The 21,810-nt window shown below is 35.1% G+C and overlaps 1 protein-coding gene across 10 annotated transcripts in view; it reads left to right on the forward strand.

Moving 5' to 3' along the window:
* The window catches only part of LOC145998924 (CCR4-NOT transcription complex subunit 1-like), a 142,158-nt gene that overhangs the window by 87,335 nt on the left and 33,013 nt on the right, over window positions 1-21,810 (forward strand). For 5 of the 10 annotated variants that reach the window (XM_083135706.1, XM_083135711.1, XM_083135708.1 and 2 more), the window contains 10 exons: window positions 1,887-2,021; window positions 5,340-5,478; window positions 6,313-6,509; window positions 8,060-8,200; window positions 8,487-8,642; window positions 9,082-9,222; window positions 12,380-12,601; window positions 13,706-13,762; window positions 17,557-17,760; window positions 21,391-21,539. In XM_083135706.1, coding sequence (XP_082991832.1) covers window positions 1,887-2,021; window positions 5,340-5,478; window positions 6,313-6,509; window positions 8,060-8,200; window positions 8,487-8,642; window positions 9,082-9,222; window positions 12,380-12,601; window positions 13,706-13,762; window positions 17,557-17,760; window positions 21,391-21,539 — 1,541 coding nt within the window. The remainder of the gene's footprint in view (window positions 1-1,886; window positions 2,022-5,339; window positions 5,479-6,312; window positions 6,510-8,059; window positions 8,201-8,486; window positions 8,643-9,081; window positions 9,223-12,379; window positions 12,602-13,705; window positions 13,763-17,556; window positions 17,761-21,390; window positions 21,540-21,810) is intronic. The other 5 variants (XM_083135709.1, XM_083135712.1, XM_083135713.1 and 2 more) reach the window with 2 other exon arrangements.

The raw sequence follows: 21,810 nt of genomic DNA on the forward strand, positions 1-21,810 counted from the left end.
AAGATTCATGAGGTATATTTTTATTAGGGATGGGTCGATATGGAATTTTGGCCAATACCGATAAAGTACCGATATAAAATTTACCGATACCAATAACCTATATTCTACCAATCCGATATAAAATTAGAAATGGTCCTTGAAGAACCTGAAAGGTTCATTGACGTTCTTAATAAATTGTTTCAAGGTGACTGCAGTGCAAAAGAAGTTGCATATGTAGACATTTACTTTTTTAGAAAGTAAAGCATGGAGATTATCCATAAAAATTCAACAAAATGGCAGAATTTTGCACTAATTTATCAGATATTTATTGATATATCGGATCTAAAATGATCGGTAATTTTACCGATGCACTGATGTGCCTATATCGGCCGATACTGATAGAGTACCAATTAATCGGTCCCGTCCCTAAGAGTACCAATTAATCGGTCCCATCCCTATTTTTTATATAAAACGTCACTTACACCACATGCCGTCATTTCACTAAGTAGCAGAACTTAAAAGGTCCAATTTTGGTATACACTAACTTATTTTACTCAAGCTTTCGCCACATCATGTGGCTTGGCTTCAGGAGTCAACAAGAATCAATGTGGCTGCCTAGCTGCCATGAATAATTACGACCGCACTTCCTGTTGGCTGCTTGTTTATTGTATGTGATATGGGTGACATTTGTTTGTCTAGATTCCACACAGAAACACTGCATTTTTTCATGATGGATGCAGTAAATGCTGTTTAAAATTACTTGCGTGAAATTTAGAAATTTCGTATTTTCGCATTGCACAATTTAATGGTTAAAACCTATTAATTTTAAAGATCCACTGTCTTCATTCACTAAGCTTACGGCTTCTGAAGCAGAGATGGTACCGCGTCACTGCTTTGTTTCTTTTCGGGTGGCAGTAGTTACATTTTTTGTTGGTAGTTCTTTCCAACAATAATTATCATTCTTTATTCAAAGGTCCTGCATGTTCATTTAAGTTTCCTGATGTTTTTAAGGTGGCAAGTAACTTTTACATTAAGTTGAATTGATCCTTTTCCACTTTTGATAAATTTGATTTCTTTCAATTTTTTTTTTTTTTTTTTTGTATTCAAAAGTCAAGCCTGTCCATTTTTTTCCTGGTCTTCCACCACTCCTCTCTTTCCACGGTACTCCAATATTGTCCTCTTCTCCTAACACACACTATCTATGATCTGCTCTTTCCACCTACATCTTGGTCTCCTCCTTGGCCTTATTCCCACTCCTTGTGCATTGTAAGCTCTTACTGGCAGTCTTTCTGCACCCATCCTCTTCATGTGTCCGAACCATCTCATCTGTGCCTAGTCTATTCTGTCCTGAAGCTTCACCACCCCCACTGTCTGTTGGATCTCCTCATTCCTTATTCTATCCCTTATAGCCTTCCCCAATATACTCCTTAAACATTTCATCTTCACTGCCTGCATCTTTCTTTTATCTCTTGTCATTATGCAAGTCTCTGCTCCATAAGTAATTATTGGCACATTATTGTCACGTTGTGTATGTTTTGAAACTAAATGCAGTTATTTTGGTTAAAGCAAGCCCAACATGTATGTTGTTCCGAATTACAGATGTTACAATTGTGAAATTTGTGCCTACTACTAAAATACTGATTTGAAGTTCATGAATAATCTGGTATGTTCTAATATAAAGTTTTTTAAGAAATCTTCACAACATAAATGATTTATTCACTTGCTTAATCATGTTAGTAATTTTTCCTCTTGAAACATGCTATCTTTATTCCAGAAATTCATAATGATGTAGATGATTCTGTACTTTTCAGATTGGTAAAAATTGGCAAATTTGGTAATGTATGGATGTATCATTTACTTTTTTAAATTTTTGTCTACTTGTCACTGAGCACATGTATTTTTTAAAGGCATTCAAGCCACCTAATCCATGGACAATGGCAATAATGAACGTGCTTGCTGAACTACATCAAGAGCAAGATCTGAAACTAAACCTGAAGTTTGAAATTGAAGTGCTCTGCAAAAATCTCAACATCGATGTGTCTGTAAGTATTGCTTCAGTGATGTCTGAAATGTGACTGAAAAATTTGTAGTAATTTTCAGTGTTCCTGTTAAGATCAATTTAGGACTCGCTTGACACCCATGCTGTGATTGCTGGATGTAAATAAGTTTCCTTTTGCATTGTTGTCGTATTTAAGGCATTTAATTTCTCTTTGCCATCTCTCTGTATTATTCACCAGCATGAAGACGACGATGCTTGGTGTATAGTTTAGTGGGCCAGCAACCTTCCTGATAATTTAAAATCGATGCCAGTCTCTGTGGTGAATCGATCAGGGTAAAATGTTATGAAGCCCGAGTCCCAGGTTCAATGCTGTGTCCAGCCCGGATGTATAGTGTTTGTCTCATCATTAGAGGCACATATTTTTGGTAAATAAAAAAGCAAAATTTCGGTACAAAAACAGTCAATTTTGGGTTCAAAAGCGGTAAATAAAATGAAATTTCGCTGTTATAGTGGTGAATAAGTGCCATATAAAATGACATTTTGGTTTTAAAAAATGTGAATATAATCCCAAATTACACAAAATATACATATCCCTTCTAATACCACATTAAATCATTACCAGAATATTAGATATATTCCTGTATAAAGGGGTCCATTTTGCTTCTCAAATATTTACAGCAGAAATAAACAATTTTCCGTGAATTGCATAACTCACAGGAAACTTCAGAAAGTGTCGTGTCGGTATATAAACGGTAAATTTCGTGTTTAAGAGTCTATTTTGCATTTTGCAGTTCATTTCGCATCATTTTCAGAAACATGAAAAATTAACATTAGAATGTGTTATTTCATATTTAGTGTTTTCGTCAAAAACGAAATATGCATGCCTCTACTCATCATCTGTTCATCCTTATTGTTGAAAATAACCAAAGAGGTAAAGCAGTGTAAAATAATAATTTTGTTAGTTCTGTGTCTTGGGACTACTACACAGTGCCCAGGGTGGCTACTCAGTGGGAATTCCTTGCATTCTGGGAATTATCAGTGAATTATTTGGCTCCAGAAATTATACTTGAATTCTGCGTAAATATTTCTCCGTAGAGTGAAACATTTGCAACTTCCATTAATCTAAATCTCATTGAATCTATACATAAATGCCCTGAGGCAAGTATTTTACAGGTTAGCTTTTACTTTTATCGAGGAAGAAGAAAAAATGCTGCTTGGACAATAAAGCAGTAATCTCTCAATTCGTTTACTTTGTTAGTGTCCTTTCCAGAACAATATATCTGACAAATGGAATATTATTGCAAGATAAGATATATCGAAGTTGATTAGTTAAATTGGAGTGTGAAATTCTTACAATTAACAATTTTTCATAAATTAGTATATCCCTTAACATGTGTGACTTGTGTTTGTAGATGTATTTCGAGTCTGACCAGGTAAAATGGCTAATGTAAAACTCCGTACCTTAAATTAAATATTTTAAATATATATACTGTTAATTGAATTATAATTTTTGAATACATTGGAATAACTCATATATTATATTGTGATTAACAGTTGGGCTGAAAAGTTCATAGGCTGACTCATAGATGGCGTTACTAGAATTAAATCCATGTGATTTTTACTTAGTACTAACCTTCAAAAGATACGTGTATAAATTTCACAGCTTCCGGATAATTAGTTCGTGAGGTATAGCATTGTGAGTGAAGCAGCTTTTGTTATTGTGAAAAAATGGATAAAAAAGAATTTCGTGTGTTAATAAAGCATTGCTTTTTGGCGAAAAAAAATACTGTTGAAGCCAAGGCTTGGCTTGATAAACATTATTCGGACTCTGCACCAGGAAAATCAACCGTTGAAAAGTGGTTTTCTAAATTTAAACGAGGCGAAATGAGCATCGAAGACGATGCACGCAGTGGACGCCCCAAAGAGGCTGTTACCGACGAAAACATCAAAAAAGTCCACAAAATAATTTTAAATGATCATAAAGTGAAGTTGATCGAGATAGCTGAGACTTTAAAAATATCAAAGGAACGTGTTGGACATATTGTGCATGAATATTTGAACATGCGAAAGCTGTGTGCAAAATGGGTGCCGTGCGTGCTCACAATCGATCAAAAGCAACAACGTTTCGGAGCAATGTTTAGCGATATTCAACCGTAATAAACACAAATTTTTCCGTCGATATATTACAATGGATGAAACATGGCTCCATAACTACACTCCAGAGTCCAATCGACAGTCAGCCGAGTGGACTGCACGTGATGAACCGAATCCAAAGCGTGGAAAGACGCAACAGTCGGCTGGCAAGGTTATGGCATCAGTATTCTGGGATGCGCATGGTATAATATTCATCGATTACCTCAAAAATGGCCAGACCATCAACAGCGATTATTACATACCATTGTTGGAGCGTTTAAAGGATGAAATCACGAAAAAACGGCCCCATTTGAAGAAGAAAAAAGTGCTGTTTCATCAAGACAATGCACCGTGTCACAAATCAATGAAAACGATGGCAAAATTATATGAATTAGACTACGAATTGCTTCCCCATCCACCATATTCTCCAGATCTGGCCCCCAGTGACTTTTTCCTGTTTGCAGACCTTAAAAGAATGCCCGCTGGAAAGAAATTTAGCACTGATGAAGAGGTAATCGCCGAAACTGAGGCCTATTTTGAGGCTAAAGAGAAATCGTACTATAAAAATGGCATCGAAAAATTGTATGACCGCTATAATCGTTGTATCGCCCTTGAAGGCAACTATATTGAATAATAAAATCGAATTTTGTCAAAAAAATATTTTTTACTATGTTAGCCTACGAACTTTTCAGCCCAACTGTTATATTTGTGTGTGTATATGTGTGGTGGTAATACGTAAGGTTGAGATAGAGAAATCATCTACTTGTACCCTTGAATTTGTGTAAAGTTCCCCTTGAAAACTGAGAATTGTTCTTTAATTTTATCATGGTCCTAAAGTGGCAACCCTGTTCCAAAACTAAGGTTGCAATGGCAGACTCTAAATAACTTGGAAAGTGCATTGACAAACATATACAGTTGAACCTCGATTTTACATTACCATTTGTTCCTATGCGACCATGAAGATTTTAGTGTGTATATTGGGGACAAGTGTAAAATCTGAATTCCACTATTTTTATTCCAGTTCAAAATTTTACGTATCATTATAATTATTTCATCTGTCACTTTTACACAAAATAAACAGTTTCATTCAGAGACTAACTAATGTCAGGTGACATCAAAGCTGCATTTTTTTTATACATGAAAAGCTAAATGTTGGTCATAAAATATACACATTGCGTCAAGCTCTATTTGTAAACAGAGTTCTGAATTCTTTACTTGTATTTTCCAGGAATTGAAACCATCAGTGTATTTGAAGGATGAGAGTAAGTTGCAAAACCTAGAACATCAGCTCTCAAACTATCAGACAAAGAAAGCAGAACAAGTAATTCAGCCAGTCATTTCTCAGACTCCAACCCAGCCACCGCAAGGTAAGATGAAACTGTCTCCATTGAGTTAGAAATCTAAATTATTTTGTGTCTATATGGTATATTTGTTTTAGAGCATCATGATAAAAACATATTTGCGTATTGTGCGTGTTACTCACTATATAATATAAGCAATACTAAATTAGTATAAAATTTTGAAATTACATGAGTGAGTATGAAAATTTAAAAAACAACGTTTCAGGGTACAACTGCCCCTTCATGAGGTTCATAGACTCTTTAGGCACTAATCATAATCACTAATCATAGTGTATTCTCAGCATGGGACTTCTGGTATCTGTCAACAATAAATATGCTAGAAGTGGCCAAAAAAAAATGTAAATAAACTTTTTGCTACAAAATGTAATACTGTGTAAAATGCATGTTTGAGTGTACATTTACCACCCATCTCCCATGCTATAAAATATTCTTACCGAAATAACGGTGTATTTCTATTAAATAATACAATGAAATTAGTGATAAAAATTTATTCAAAATATTATCGGTGAATGCACCAGTATATTTTCTGCTTTTTGACATGATTATTCAGAAATTTTATAAATTGTAGCTACATCCTATCAATTTACCAGATATATATTTGTATTGACTTAGCAATAGCAAGAAATAAATACCGAGAATTAATTCATAAGGTACGTTTTGTAATGCAATTTTTTTTCGTTGATTTTTTTTCCTTATTCCATGCTTGTTATTCATCCAGCACAACAGTGCTTTGCTAAGTTTTACTGGCACAAAAAAAATATTGCTTTGCAGGAAATCATGTTAGTTTGTTGACTGCTGAGTATTAAATATTATTACAACATTAAATATTTTCTTTTGTAGCACAAAATGTTACTAATGAGGAAATAAATCCAATTGCAATTTCATCAGCACCAACACCACCATCATCTGTGGCTCCCACAAACACCACTCCTACGCCAAATATTGCATCGGGGCCACCAGAGCCAAGGTTCAGCTACATGGAAATCAGCGTTAACGGAATTGCAAGTTTGGCTTCTCACATAAGCGTTAACAACCAGGTATGTTTTGATCATCGTTCAGTTTCATGTGAATATCAGTTACAACCAGTGATAGTTGGTGGGTTAGAGTATGTTATTCTCTGGAGTGGAAAAAACACCATTCTGTATCGTTAAAATCTGTATGATTTCACCTTGTAATTAGGCATGGAATAGGTATGAATATTGTGAGTGACAAACCAATGAACACTTTCAAATTTAAGACTTTCTTTTGTTTTGTAAATTACTGTTATCCGTTTGCGTGAGTGTGTTATAGAGAATTGTGTTTATTTCAATTAGGGATGCCGGCCCCAATGGCAGAGTGGTTAGCACATCACACTATGATGCCAGGGGTTCCAGGTTCGAATCCTGGCCTGGGCATGGATTTTTGCAAGTGTGTTATAGAGTGTCCATTCATCAATTTCATCATATTATTACTCATCCCCATCTTTGCAAATTTGCCAAAAGTGGCACAAAATGCAAAGTAAAATAAAGCAACTCAATCAATCAATTCAATTAAAGATGGACTGATACAAAATTTTGACCGATACCGATCAAGTACCGAGAATTCCAAATTGCTCTTGAAGAATTGGAATGATTCATTCACCTTAATAAATGTGTGTTTCCAGGTTGACTACAATGCAAAAGAAGCTGCATATTTAGACATTTACTTTTTTAAGTAGGTCTTGGATTTTGTATGTTTATATCAATAAAAAGCATAACCAAATGGCAAAATATTATAGATATACACCAATATGGCTATATCAGCTGATACCAATAGAGTACCGATTAATCTGTCCCATCCCTAATTTCAATACACAAATTCATACATTCAGATTCCCCAGTAATATGAAGCACTCTTGTGTTTACTTGTAGTGTAATTTCAGTTCTTCGTCTTCTATCTGAATTTTTTTTATTGTATCAGTAATTTTTCTGAATTTTGCCAAAAAACAACAACATTTTTCTTGATCTAGTCATTACTTTCATGCCCGTCACTTCATTATATACTTTTTAGAAAACTGTTGTTGTGTTTTTGTTAAAGCTATTATATATATTAGGTCTGAGTCAATACCAGTGTTGATACTCATACTGATTTCAGGGTTGCTACGCATCTGGAGAACCTGGAAAACAGGGAATTTTGCTGATTGAAATTTACGTGCATTTTTGGAGTCTGTAAGAGAAAATGTTGCAAAATTAACAAGCAGTTCACTTCCACTTCTGGATTCGGTTCTTTCGATTCCACTTAATACTTAATCACAAATTCCATTTCTCCCCACAATGTTGTTGCGAAAGGAATGACGATAACTCATTTTGCACAATTTCCAAGATATTTAGGCTGTGCCAGTGTAGCATTATATTTTTGTAGAGTTAGCGAGGAACGCAGAATCTGAAAAGTATTGATGATTAAATTCCAACCAATACTGTTTCATACTGACTATCGGTATTGGCTCAGCCATAATATGTATTTATGTAAAAACTTTAAATAGAGCATTAGTTTCTTTCAGCAGTCACATAATGTGGTGTTTTTTTTTCTTTCTGTGAATCACAAGATGAATACTTTACTCTTGTTCCAGTTGGCACTGTTCCAGGCACATCCTCAACTGAAACAGTTCGTACGGCCAGCTGTGGAAAGGGCTGTGCAGGAATGGATCCATCCAGTCGTGGATAGGTCCATTAAGATAGCTTTAACAACTTGTGAGCAGATTGTGAAAAAGGTATGTTTTCAAAATTTCGTATTTACCTTCTTTTTACCTGTTCAACAAACTGTTGAATCCATAAGATTCAGCAGTGGTCATAAGTTTCAACTGTTCTTAAGATGATATGCATTTGCAACCAGCATGGTAACTGTTAGTTACAAGGTGGCTGATCACATCACTTCCACATGCTCGAATATGTGCTTGCATGGCATGGTGCAATGCACAGTGAATACTTTTTTAAGGTTTCTGGCATGAAATTTCTTTATATTTGACATTGGTTTGATGCGTTCTTTGGTGTTTACAGGATTTTGCACTGGATCCTGAAGAAACTCGCATGCGTGCTGCAGCTCACCATATGGTGCGTAACCTCACAGCCGGAATGGCCATGATCACCTGCAGAGATCAGTTGCTGGTGTCAATCAGCACGAACCTGAAAACAGCATTCTTATCTGCTCTGATGGTAAGGCTCCATACTTTTGTGTTTCATGAATATGGGTCTACAAACTCAAAACTTTTTATTTCAGGTGACACAGTTTGTTACAACACAAAAGTCAGAGATAATTATAATGGTAAAGTTTCATAAACTGTAGTTTCAATTTATAATAGGGATGGTCCTTCGAAAAATTGACTAATGCTGATGTTCTACCAGTACAATATAATATTATAAATGTTCAATAAAGAACATCACTGTATAGTTAATGTATGGAATCAGTGACTACCTTCATATTCATAAAAAAAATAACAAAATGGTACAATTGTGTACTAAATTACAGGGTATTTATCGATATATGGTTCGTTCCAATATCAGAAGATACTGCAAAGAGTGACAATTAATCTGTTCCATCCCTAATTGACGCAGAAGCATCTATGTAATTAAAATGAAATTTCTTCTTCTGCAGGGTGCTACGTCTCAACAGAAAGAGCTTGCTGAACAAGCAGCGTCAGTAGCAGCTCAGGACAACATGGAGTTGGCTTGTGCATTCATTCAGAAAACAGCCATTGAAAAGGCTATTCCAGAAATTGATAAGCGCTTGCTTCAGGTAAGAATCCAAGTAAAAATATTAGAGGGACCTTATACTTGTACCAAGAAAATTGCATGACTAGAAAGGCCTGGTTTATTTTGTGGACAAATAAACCCTTCCGTTTTTGAATGCTCAGAAATGTAAGAGTATAGCGTATTTATGCGTGTATAATGCGCACACTGGTTTTTGATGATGAAAAGTGACAAAAAAAATATGTTGTGTATATTGCACAGTTTAATCCAGGTTCAAGAAATGGCTTTTCTTGGTTGTAGGTCGTAAAGCTGTTGCTATGCCAATCAAGAGCTAGTGACATCATGCCTATTTAATGAGTCACATGTTGCTATGTGGACCAAGAGGAGAATATCCTCTTGTGTAAACAGTAAGTCACAAACCCAAGCCACCTCCCCCCCCCCCCTCCCTCCACTTTGTTTAGCATTCCAAACCTTGCACTCTTTAACCACCTTATTTATTCTGTAATAGTAGAAAGGGAAATCAAAATTACGTTATGGATTTGCAGTGCTCAGGAAGTTATTTTCTGTTGTTTCTTGCCCAACAAATACTGCTAATACACATCCCATGTGATAGGTGCATGCTCAAATTCTGCCAGAGAACAGCGCTGCTTTTCTTGTGTCACAGAACATTACATTACAAACTTTTATGCGTGGTTTTGCTAATTTTTTCTTTAGCCAGTCCCGTGGCAGAACGGTTAGCACATCGTGCTACGGCGCTAGGGGTCCCTTGTTCAAATCCTAACCTGGGCATGGGTATGGGTGAGTGTCCATTCATCAGTTTCATCGTATCGTCACTCATCCCCATTTTCGCAAATTAGCCAAAAATGGCACAAAAAGCGAAGTAAAATAAAGCAAGTCAATCAATCAATCATTTTCTCTACTTTTCTAAAAAAATAAACCCCTTCAAAATATATACTTTTTCCATGACTGATGTAACATTTAGGAGGACCCTCAAACTAGCAGTTAGCAGAACAAGATTTCTTTCATTAAGGCATTTACACACTCCATATGTGTCATATTATTTGGCCAGTAATACATTTTAATAGGGATGGGTCGATATGAAATTTTGGCCGATACCGATAAAGTAACGATATAAAATTTACCGATACCGATAACCGATATTCTACCGATCCGATATAAAATTAGAAATGGTCCTTGAAGAACCTGAAAGGTTCAGTAACCTCCTTAATAAATGTGTGTTTCAAGGTGACTGCAGTGAAAAGAAATTGCACATTTAGACATTTACTTTTTTAGAAATTAGGGCATGCAGATTATCCATAAAAATTACAACAAAATGGCAGAATTTTGCACTAAATTATCAGATATTTATCGATATATCAGATCGGTAAAATAATCGGTAATTTTACCGATAAACCGATATGCCTATATCGGCCGATACCGATAGAGTACCGATTAATCGGTCCCATCCCTACATTTTAATTATTATTTTCTTTCTTCTTATCTTTTCTTTCATCCAAAGTACCAAAAAATCAAGAACGTTCCTTCATTTTGTGATGAGCTTATTTCAACTGCATTGCTCATTAGTGTCGCCATATTCAGAAACTACAGAATCCAAGCTTTACAACAATATATAACATGATAGGTTTCCGGAAACATGAAAAATTATTCCGTGCATAATACGCACCACAGTTTTTGGGTGTAAAAATTTTGGAAAAAAGTGTGCATATACATGAGTAAATATGGTAATTCAGTGTCCCTTTCCATGTGTGGCAGTAAATATGGGTTCTGATTTTACTTAATCAGATCTTGATTTGATGTAGTCCATAACATAACTAGATTTTTAGTCTCGTACTAATATATTTAACTTCACTGTGAGGGAAATGTATACAATAGTGTATACATATCGCATTGTCAGTATTAGCCAGTAAAGACATTTCTTGCAGCAGTTATAGTAAAATTGCCATTAATTTTACAAATGTATTATCCCTTTACATATAGTGGAACATTGATTTTACTTTTTTAGGGGACCAAGGTTAACAGAATTAAAATGTAGGAAACTTAGAATCTTCGAAAAAAATTTATAACATTTGGATGTATTTAGACAAAGAAGACTGAAAGTATAAACCAGGAAAATGTAAAATTCAGCATAAAATGGAGCTTCTATGGTATTGTGAAAGTGAGGGCACAATTTTCTATGTTAATTTTTTTGTCTAACTATACAGTTATAGTTCACAGATGTTGCTTTTGAAGAATATATTTTCAAGAAGAAAACAATAAGCCATTATTACATTTAATAATAATTAACGAAGTGGAGGAATCATTCAAAAAATGTTCATGAAATGTTGGTTGTTTTACATCACATCAAGTACATGATAAAAATATGAAATGTAACATTACACATTGTAATGTTCATTTTTTGGTAAATTTAAGAAAAGCTGGGAAATTCATTTTATCATGAAATGATGTAAAATAAACTCTCTTAACTCTTAAATGCTCACTCTGATTTATGGTATCTTGGTCAGGTATTTGCGCCCATGCCCACTTGCGGAACATAGTGTAACTCAGATTATGTTCCTGAGATACATGCAATTTTATGATGCATGGTGTATAGCCTGATGTGTGTTGACCAAAATGAGCTATAATTTGTAATTGGCTGATATTGAAATAGTAGAGATTAATCCGACACATTCTTGCTTCATAATATTCCATGCGAAATACAGCAAAATTCCGATTTTTTATTTTCATGACTACTTTTCAGGTCCCAAAGAATCAAAATACATTTTCCTGTATTTCGGCACTCTGGATCCTGATTTGTTTTTCTTGGTGAAAAAATCGGAAATTAACACTTTCCATCTTTTCATAACTAAAGTATGTTTAAGCAAATTTCAAAAATTTTAATGCACTACGTGTCAGATCTTAATTTCAATGTATCTCATTGTTTACAGAGGAAGCAAAAAAAATTAACTTCATTAGCCACAGTCCCCTAAAGAATGTGTAATTGATGTTCTACTGTATGCTTATTGGAGTGGAAGTTTTACTTTACAAAATGAAAAGTGTCTAAGCTTGATACTTTATTCAGTGTAATCATTCTGAAATATCATTTCGAATACCAAATTGCAATTGTAAATTCAGTCTGCTTTCATATGGAAATATATTAGGGATGGGCCGGTATATATGTATATTTATATATTTCTTTCACCTAGGATATGGAATTGAGGAAACAAGCAAGGAATGAAGGAAGGAGGTACTGTGAGCCACTGGTTCTAACGTACCAGGCAGAAAGAATGCCCGAACAAATCCGTTTGAAGGTTGGAGGTGTGACGCCTCAGCAGATGGCTGTGTACGAGGAGTTTGCTCGCAACATACCAGGATTTTTACCAATCAGTGAGAGAGATGCATCAATTTTTCTACCAAAACCAACAGCAGTAAGTATCTGCAAGGTGTAGCATTTTTTTTTTTTTTAGGAAATCTAACTGCATGTGGATATCTGTATACAGTGGGAGTTTCAATCTTGCAGTTTGCAATCACATCATGAATCTTACTTGTTTCTAAATATTCGTTCAGTGGCACAACTTTACACACTTGTAATGTTTCAATCCATTTTCATGTAATCCATCTTGCCAATCGCTCTGACTTTCTGGGACCAAGTCTTTTACAAATTTCTCATTGAACTACATTATTTTCTTCCAGAAATTCCATGTACGTCATGTCAGATCATTATTTATTACAAAATAATACATTAAGTCTTACTTTGAAAGTGTGTATGTTTAATTCTTACAGCGACTTTTCATTCCGCTTCCCCAGAACTTTTCCAAGTTTACACTAACATTATATCTGTGCACGCACGTGCATAATATATGTGTATGTATGTGTGTGGGGAGAGGGTGGACACACAACCTTAAATAGCTAGTTATAGTAATTGGGAACAAGAGTAAAAACCACTTTAAAAGTGGTTATTAAGAACATAGATCATTGTTATTATTTTGCATCTTTGTGTTTATTTTACCCTGAGCAAAAACCCTTGGCCAAGGGTTTAGTGTAATGTGCTACAAAACAAAGATTCCTGCATTCTGATCCTGGGTAGACCTCGTCTGCTTTATTAATTCATGTTTCATCCTCATCGTTACAGTCGGCTATCTAAAATAATCTACAAAAGCAAGTATTCCATCTTCAGTTTACTTATCCGTTGAAATGAAACTCTTAACATCAGAAACTCATATCGTTCAGAAAATCAAGTTTTGTAATAAATAGCAGTTGCATGAGCAAATTAAAATGCAGGGTTACCAAACTTGATTCTACTGTGGTGAGAGTGAGTTATTTTGCTTTTTGTGTGGCTGCAGTTGCAGTTTTGTAGCCATAACTGTGTAACAAGGAATTAAATGTTGCATCATTATCACAGAATAATTAATTGTAATTCACAGTTGATAATAATCATGTAGTTGCAATAGTTTTCCTAGTTTAACATTTTAAATAATTTTGATGTATGTTTCAATGACTTGAAAAGTATATTTTCCGTTTTGCATCTTCTGGTCTTACAGGAAACTCACACAACACCACAGTTCCAGACCAGCGGACCAACTCAAATTGTAAGTATTGTATTAAAGTTTCTATCTTGTGTAGTTGTGATTCAATATGAAATTAAATTTTGATCTGATTCCGGTGCTTGCAAGTTCTAACAGTTAAAAGTTTTTCAAGATATTGATAAATATTATTGTGTAAATATTTTCTTCTGTTAAAATATTCATGAATTATATTGGAATATAATACAGTCAACTCTCGATACAATGACCTTTCACACTTCCCGGGAAAAGGGTTGTTATTTTTAAGGGATCGTTATTGGAATTTGCACCAATTTTGAGCTTAAACGGAGCTCAATAGGAAGATTCCTAGGAGACTGTAACCACTTATCCTGGTAGTTATACAACCTGTTATGCACAGGCTGCCCACTGTGAGAAGTAAAATAGAACATGAAAACGTTTTCACAAAAAAGGATTTAATATAACGTTATTTCTTTTAATTGTGCACAGTCGTTGCTCTTCCACAAAATTCTTACAGTTCTAGTTTGTAGGAAACCCGTTTGAACTGAGATCTATGGAAAGGAAGACAGTCTCTCGCTTATTGTAAGCAAAACTCGAGTAATCTTGACACCTGTCACACTGGCGCCAGCAAAAGTGGGGAGATAATCAGGCAGAATGAATGTTGGATTTAATACGGGTCTACTAGAGCATTTAGCATTGTCTGTTACAAGATTACCTGGTAAGATAAGATCTCTCGGGAGAGACAACGCAACTTTTCTAGGCACCAGACGGGAAAAATAAAAGCAGGGCTGTAAAATTCGTTCTGGTTCGGCTCCCCTTGAATTTTTTTTTTTTAAATGGGTCTCAGCTTATACATATCGTGTACTCCCCCCACCCCCCACATGAATTGTTCTGAAGAAAAGTGGCGATTATATTGTGTGCATTCCCTTCCAGCACTGCTCTGAGTGTTCAGGAAGTTTATTCTTGTGTCAGACTTAAAATAAAATGTACAGTTTTGTATCAGAAGGTGCAAAACATGAAGTTTCTTGTTTTCCTTTCTGGAGATCAAATTTCGTTATCTTCAAATCAAAGCAGCTTTGCGAGATTCAAAAAATGACTTTTGCCTTCAGGCTGGATGAGTCATCAGCAAGTGTTAGCTTTGCAGATGCTAGACAAAACACTGGTGCCAGCTGCGCGTAAAAGCAAGGCGACCGGCTGGACATGCAAGCAACAGGTGGTTGAAGAGAAAATCCTCTGTATTTCAAAGATAACGCAACTGTCGGAAGAGGAAACTTTTATCACCTGTGTGAAGAAGAAAGAAACAGACAATAATACGAGCAATATTTCCTATGCAGACAATAGCATTAAAAATATAGGACCTGAATTCTGCAATTATCACATTGCTGTGCACATCAGTGAGCTGGGAAGGTGGGTGATTTTTGTTCGTTTTCAAGAATGTATCCACCCTTGCCTGTAATCAGCCCATGTGCACACACGAGCAAGAAAACAATCAGCACCCCCCCCCTACATGTTTGCTGAGAGGGAGAAGTTGCCAAAGGAACACTTTTTTCCTTGTGGGGGGCAAATATTAGGACAACTGGAGTTATATGATGCACGTAAGATTGAAGTAAACTTTTGCGGAAACCTGGATGAGAACGCATTAAGTGGATTGACGATCTTTAGTTAGCCTATGTGTTATCTCTAACAGTTTCGCTTTTTATGAAGTGTTACAAGGGAACAAAGAACACATTTTGAATGAAAGCGGCTACCAGAAGTTGTCTACTACAAGGCCAAGAGTTGCTCACTCACGGAAATCTGCTGAACTCTAGGTCAGAGCTGGACAGGTGGGCCAGACTTCCACGCACAATGCATTTGTTTTTTGGAACATTCCTGCGATCTTATCTTGCACATCGCGCTGAGACACCAGGGGTCTCGGGTTCGTATCCTGGGTTGCAAATGGACGTGTGTGATGTATATTCATCAATTTCATCATATCATCACTCATCCCCATCTTCACAAATTAGCCAAAAGTGGCACAAGAAGCGAAGTAAAATAAATCAAATCAAATTCTCTCTAATTTCTCATGGGTATATTTATCGATGAAAGAGCATTGACAAGACTGCAAGTCCAGCAGTCATTTCGGTCTGCTGCCCCTCCCCCCCTCCTCGCAAGTTGTCAGCAGCTCTTAGGACAAGGAAACTAGTCAAGGTCAATTTAAAATAGCATCCAAGCACATTCGATCTTCTCTTCTCTTACGTATCCAAGAGCAAGCGAAATCACAATGGCAAAACAAGCCTAGCACGTTGGGGCAGGGTAACATTGGCGCACCTGTGCGAGGAGAGGGTAGAGGTCAAGTGCTATTGGATATCACTCAAGCGTGGTGTGGTGGTGTCTATTTTCAGATCAGACCCACTTGCGAGTGGTAGAGTGCTTGTGATGGGAATGAGCGTGAATAAAACGAGTGCAAAAAACGTATTTTACGGCCGATTTCCTTCAATTTTTCAACTTTCTTTTCCAAATTTTTCACGTTTCCCGGGAAAAGGGTCGTTATTTCGAGAGGGTCATTATATCCGGGGTCATAGAATTGAGAGTTGACTGTATTAGCTCCCATTGAATCATAAAGTCAATTTTTCACACGATGCTGGAGCAAAATAAATAACTGTGAATTTTGCATAATTTATATAATTAAGACTGTAGACACAGCCAAAGACTATGGTATCAGTGAATAAAATCAACTTTATTCAGTAGAACTCTGATTGTATGTTCCAGGATTTTAAATTTTTCCTGCATTTTAATTGCTTCCCTGTAAAAGGTAAAATTGCGGTTTCCCTGTATTCACAAAAGTAACAGAATTTTGCACCAAGTTACAGGCAATTAACAGAACCAGGACATCTGTTGATACCAACAGAGTATCAGTGAATGTCTCCATCCCTAATCTCACTCTCCCTTCAATTGCATTACTACAATAATAGGATAATCCTGTATCTTTTCTCAGTTCATCTTTTATTTCTGGAGGCATGCATATTTAGTTTTTGACAGAAATACAAAATGTAAAATAACACACTAGAATATTCATTTTTCATGTTTTTGAAAGGTGTGAGGTTTTATTTTCCTACCATGTTTTGTCACGAAATGAAGTCCAAATGCAAAATAAACTCTTAAACACAAAATTGTGAGTTTCTTTACCAATGCAACGCTTTCTGAAACCTGAATTATCCTGTGAGTTCTGCAATTCATGTAAAATTGGAGAATTCTGCTGTAAATATTTGAGAAGCAAAAATGGACTCCTTTTACACAGGAAGAAAATTAATATTCTGACAACTACATAAAATGTAGAAGAGACTGGAGGGGAAATGTTTATTTTGTGTAATAAGTATAGTTTTTAAATCAAATTCAGTGTTATATTCACCATTTTAACACCCCTAAATGTGCTCAGTTTTTGTACCGAAATCTTGATTCTTTATTCACCATAAATACGAGGCTCTTTTTATTTGTTTGTAATATGTACTGGGATGTAACGGCGACCCTTGGCGAAGACACCAAAATGTCACCTCTCTTCCACGTACTGGAATGCTTGGACTGCATTTTGCAGACTAGTGAGGTTTTGGCGTCTGGACTCGCAGCCAGTAGAATCCTCTGTGGTGGTTTTGTTGCTCCTGCTCATGTGTGTTTGTTCTTGTCCTTTCACCAATTTCACTGCATCACCTTTCATTCTCATCTTCACTATCAGCCAAAAGTAGCAGCAAACGAAACTAAAATTAAACAAATAAATTATAATCTGTACTAAGTCTCAATGTTCATCGCAGATAGTATTGAAAGCAATGAAACATTGAAAGCAATGAAACATTCTGCTTTGTCCGCAGGCCTTTGCTGGAGCTGATGAAATTGGCAACATCTATGAGAAGCTGATCAACGAGGTGGAACATTGCTTGCAGACTGTTGTTGGCTCGCAGGGTGTCATATCCTCATCCAACTGCCAAGTAGCTGCTTTGCACAGTTTGTTGGAAGCTTTGCTCATCGGAAGGAGATCCAGGGAGGTTCTCTCTGCAATCAGTGTTGTGCAGAAGGTAACCATTTAATTCAGTCTTTATTTCTATTTTTATTCAGTCTTTGGTACTTGATTATGATTTTTTCCATTTCTTATGACAGTTGTTGTAATGTGATGTTTGCACATAAATGGAGATTTCTTGTACATTAATAATAATGATAAGAGAGAAATTTCGCACTGGCTGGGAATTCAGAGAATTATGCAGGAATTGCTGGAATCTAGTATTATTCGAGAATTTTCTTTACAAAAGTGAAAAACTTGTTGCACCTAGTAATCCAAAAACTATGATACATAGTTTTTCTTGTATGTACGCATTGCTTGCATGATAGAATTATTTTCCTGTAGTTTACGGTTATTACAAGCATAAGAAAACAGTTTTTTCTTTGTGACGTTTCAGGAGAACACACGCTCCTTTCATCAGACATTTATTTTCATTTTGACTAAAGATACAGTTATAACAATGGTTAGTAATTTTTAAACAAAAAGAATCTGTTATATAATGGATGTTGTCAATGTTACATTGTTGTAATATAGCAACTTAACTGAAAAAAGCAGTCTATTTTATTTTATTTTATTTATTTTTTTTTTTTTTTTAATTATGAATCCCAAATATCATCAGGTAATTCAAATTCATCATTGTTTTCACAAAGTCTCTTGATGTTTTCTGTTACATTAAATTTTAAAGATGGTGGCTTACTCCATTTGTGAAAAAGAAAACTCCACACTGGATCTATGTTACCATTTTCATTATTTAATTTATTCCAGTGTTCTTCTGCAATGAACGAGGCTTCCCAGACATTCAACTCTGTGTTTCCCGTTAATCTTTTTAAAACCCTTCTCTTTTTAATCAAATGCTTCTCTTCGATGATATGAGTTGACAAACCTGTTCTTGGGTTTAGATTTATAATGTCCAAATCATGTTCGTGCCATCTTATTGCCATTTTCCTTGCTGTTTGTCCCACATAATCTTTTGAACATGAACAACTTATATTATATATTCCTGTGGTTTCCACATCTGGTAGCGAGTTTCTCATTTTGAATTCATTAAATGTACATTCCAAACTTCTTGGTGATTTAAAAACAATTTTGAAATTAAAACTTCTAAAAATTTTTGCAATTTTATGTGAGAATCCCTTGTGGAATGGAATGCACACAAATTTCTTTTCAACAGATTTTTCATCTTTGTCTGTATTTCTCTTTTCCTTTAGTTTTCTTGCAACTTGTTTTTTGATTTGGTTTATTCTGTTAGTGTGAAAGCCATTTTCTTTTGCTATATTAAAGAGCCTTTCTTCTTCATTTTTGATATCCTCATTATTAGAACATAGTCTTTGTGCTCTCAGGAAAAAATTTAAAAATATGTTATCCATTGTTATGGACTGATGTTTGAATTGTTGAGTCAGTTGTCTTAATTTGCAGATCAAGGAAAGAAATTACATTGTTATTCATGGGTTCGCAAGTGAATTTTATGCGACGATGTGATTCATTTAACGATTTAAATACGTTATTTAAGAGACTTTTTAAATATTTATTTAATATATATTTCAAGAGACTTTGTGAAAACAATGATGAATTTGAATTACCTGATGATATTTGGGATTCATAATTAAAAAAAAAAAAAAAAAAAAAAAAATCTAAAATAAAAATAAAATAGACTGCTTTTTTCACAGTTAAGTTGCTATATTACAACAATGTAACATTGACAACATCCATTATATAACAGATTCTTTTTGTTTAAAAATTACTAACCATTGTTATAACTGTATCTTTAGTCAAAATGAAAATAAATGTCTGATGAAAGGAGCGTGTGTTCTCCTGAAACGTCACAAAGAAAAAACTGTTTTCTTATGCTTGTAATAACCGTAAACTACAGGAAAATAATTCTATGATACATAGACTTTCATAAATGTTCTGATGTATATTTATTATTAACTAGGAAAAAGAAAACATTGGGTAAAAGATTAAGGCTCGGCTTGACCTGTGGCATGCGAATGGGCGATTTTTTTCAAATTTTCCTCTCCATTCGAAAAGCCTCTTGGATATTTCCAAATATGAAAAATTACATACGCTTAGAATTGCTTCTAGAGCATTGACGTGAATTTTCATGTAGTTTTCTTTCACTGTTGTCTAGATATTATCAATAGTTTAATAGACTGAAGTAATCACGAAACTATTGATAATATCTAGACAACAGTAAAAGAAAACTACATGAAAATTCACGTCAATGCTCTAGAAGCAATTCTAAGCATATGTAATTTTTCATATTTTGAAATGTCCAAGAGATTTTTCGCCCATTTGCATGCCAAAGGTCCAGCTGAGCCTTACGTGGTGAAAAATGAAGTGGAACTATCCATCTAGCTAAAATTGACTGACTTCTGTATCTTTTCATGTCTTGCCGCAGGAATTCTGTGTTCCTAAGAACTTGTATCAGATTTGGGAGAGTATTTGCTTGAAGGAACAATTTAAAATAAATTTATTTAAGTACGAGGAGTGCTCAAGTTTGACTGAGACTTTTGTGTGTAAAAAATTGATAAACTGTAGCATGATAAAACGTGTGGAGGATGTAATGTAGTCCTTCACGAGTATCCAACACTTGGCATGACATATTTGGCAAATGTACAGAAATTACAGAGAAAATGTTTCTAACTTCGACTTTAAAGAGGATATAGCTTCCTTGCATGGGAGCTCTTTCATATTTGCTAAATATAGTTGGTGCAAGGTATCCTGTGTTCGTCATATACTAAGGCTGAACCAAAGACACCTTCCATTACTGGTGCTAATGCCAAAACATTTCATCAATGTAAAACTGATTTGAAGAGTTACAAAGGGGGTTAAAACATAACTAATACAATGTAACTATGCCATTACCAATTTCTATATTATCTATGCAACAATCTTAATATTTTATTTTCAAATGGGTTGTTTTAGTTCATATGGAATTGTTGAATCTGCATGATGGTGTTACATATGCGAGAATATTGTCTGAAAATGGCATAGTGGATCCAGTAAAGATCTAATATTTAAACTGATTGAGATACTCAATTTCACAATTTTATTGTAGAGGACGTTATCAAATCGGATACCATAACATAATATCAAAACCAGCTCTTCTGTATTATAGCAAATGTTGGACTTTGTCAACGTGATAAGACTAGAATAAATTGTTCACAAATGAGATTTTTGCAGTCTTTGAGTAACCTTACAAGACCAAATTTGAAGTGAAGAAATTTGAAATAAATGGAAGGTTGAAGTAATGGTGTAAGAAATTAAATATATCAGTTAAAAGTTGAATCAACATGTTCTGAGGATGCCAGATAGCCATTTGCCTCAAAAAATTAAATTACAGGCCAAAAGCAAGAAAGAAAATTAGGAAGACTATATCGCAGATGGAATAATCAGTTTTGTAGTCACAGAAGGGGCTTTCGTTACCCAGACCTGCAAGAGGAAGACTACATTATCATTGTCACAGGCCTACTTCAGTATATTGTTTTATTATACTACTTTAAATCTTGTATACTTTATTCTTAACTCATGCACATGTAAATAACGGCTTCTGTGCTGATGTAAAATTTTCATGGCTATTTATAGTGTGCCAAAATATTTTGTGTCTATTTGATATTTTGGGTAACATGTGTGTCCATTTGCTCTTCAGGCAGTTGAAGGCTTGTTGGATGGGTTGACGCAGATGCCAAATGACCCCGACTTGATGGTGAGGTTCAGAGACGTTCTACTTAGGGTGCTGAAAGCACTGCAGGATCCCCATGCCTATGGGATGCAGTGGACTAATAAGCAAGTTACAAGGTGAGTGGTTGTCATCGTTCATCAACTTTTGGATGACAAAACCTCAAAGAATAATCTCCTGAGCAATATAGAAAGAAAAAGTTACGTCCCATTTATACTTTGAAGGCAGTAGGCTGTGTGGAGGTTAAGTGGAATAATGAACGTATGTAGTGGTTGTACTTGATGCAATAGGTGTTCATAACAGGGATGGAACTAATTAATTGTATCAGCAGTTATAAACATATTGGTGGAACAGTAAATCAGCTATAATTTTATGCAATTGTGTGGTGAT

Source organism: Lepisma saccharinum, chromosome 14 (genome assembly GCF_977018435.1).
Source record: "Lepisma saccharinum chromosome 14, izLepSacc3.1, whole genome shotgun sequence".
NCBI lineage: Eukaryota > Metazoa > Arthropoda > Insecta > Zygentoma > Lepismatidae > Lepisma > Lepisma saccharinum.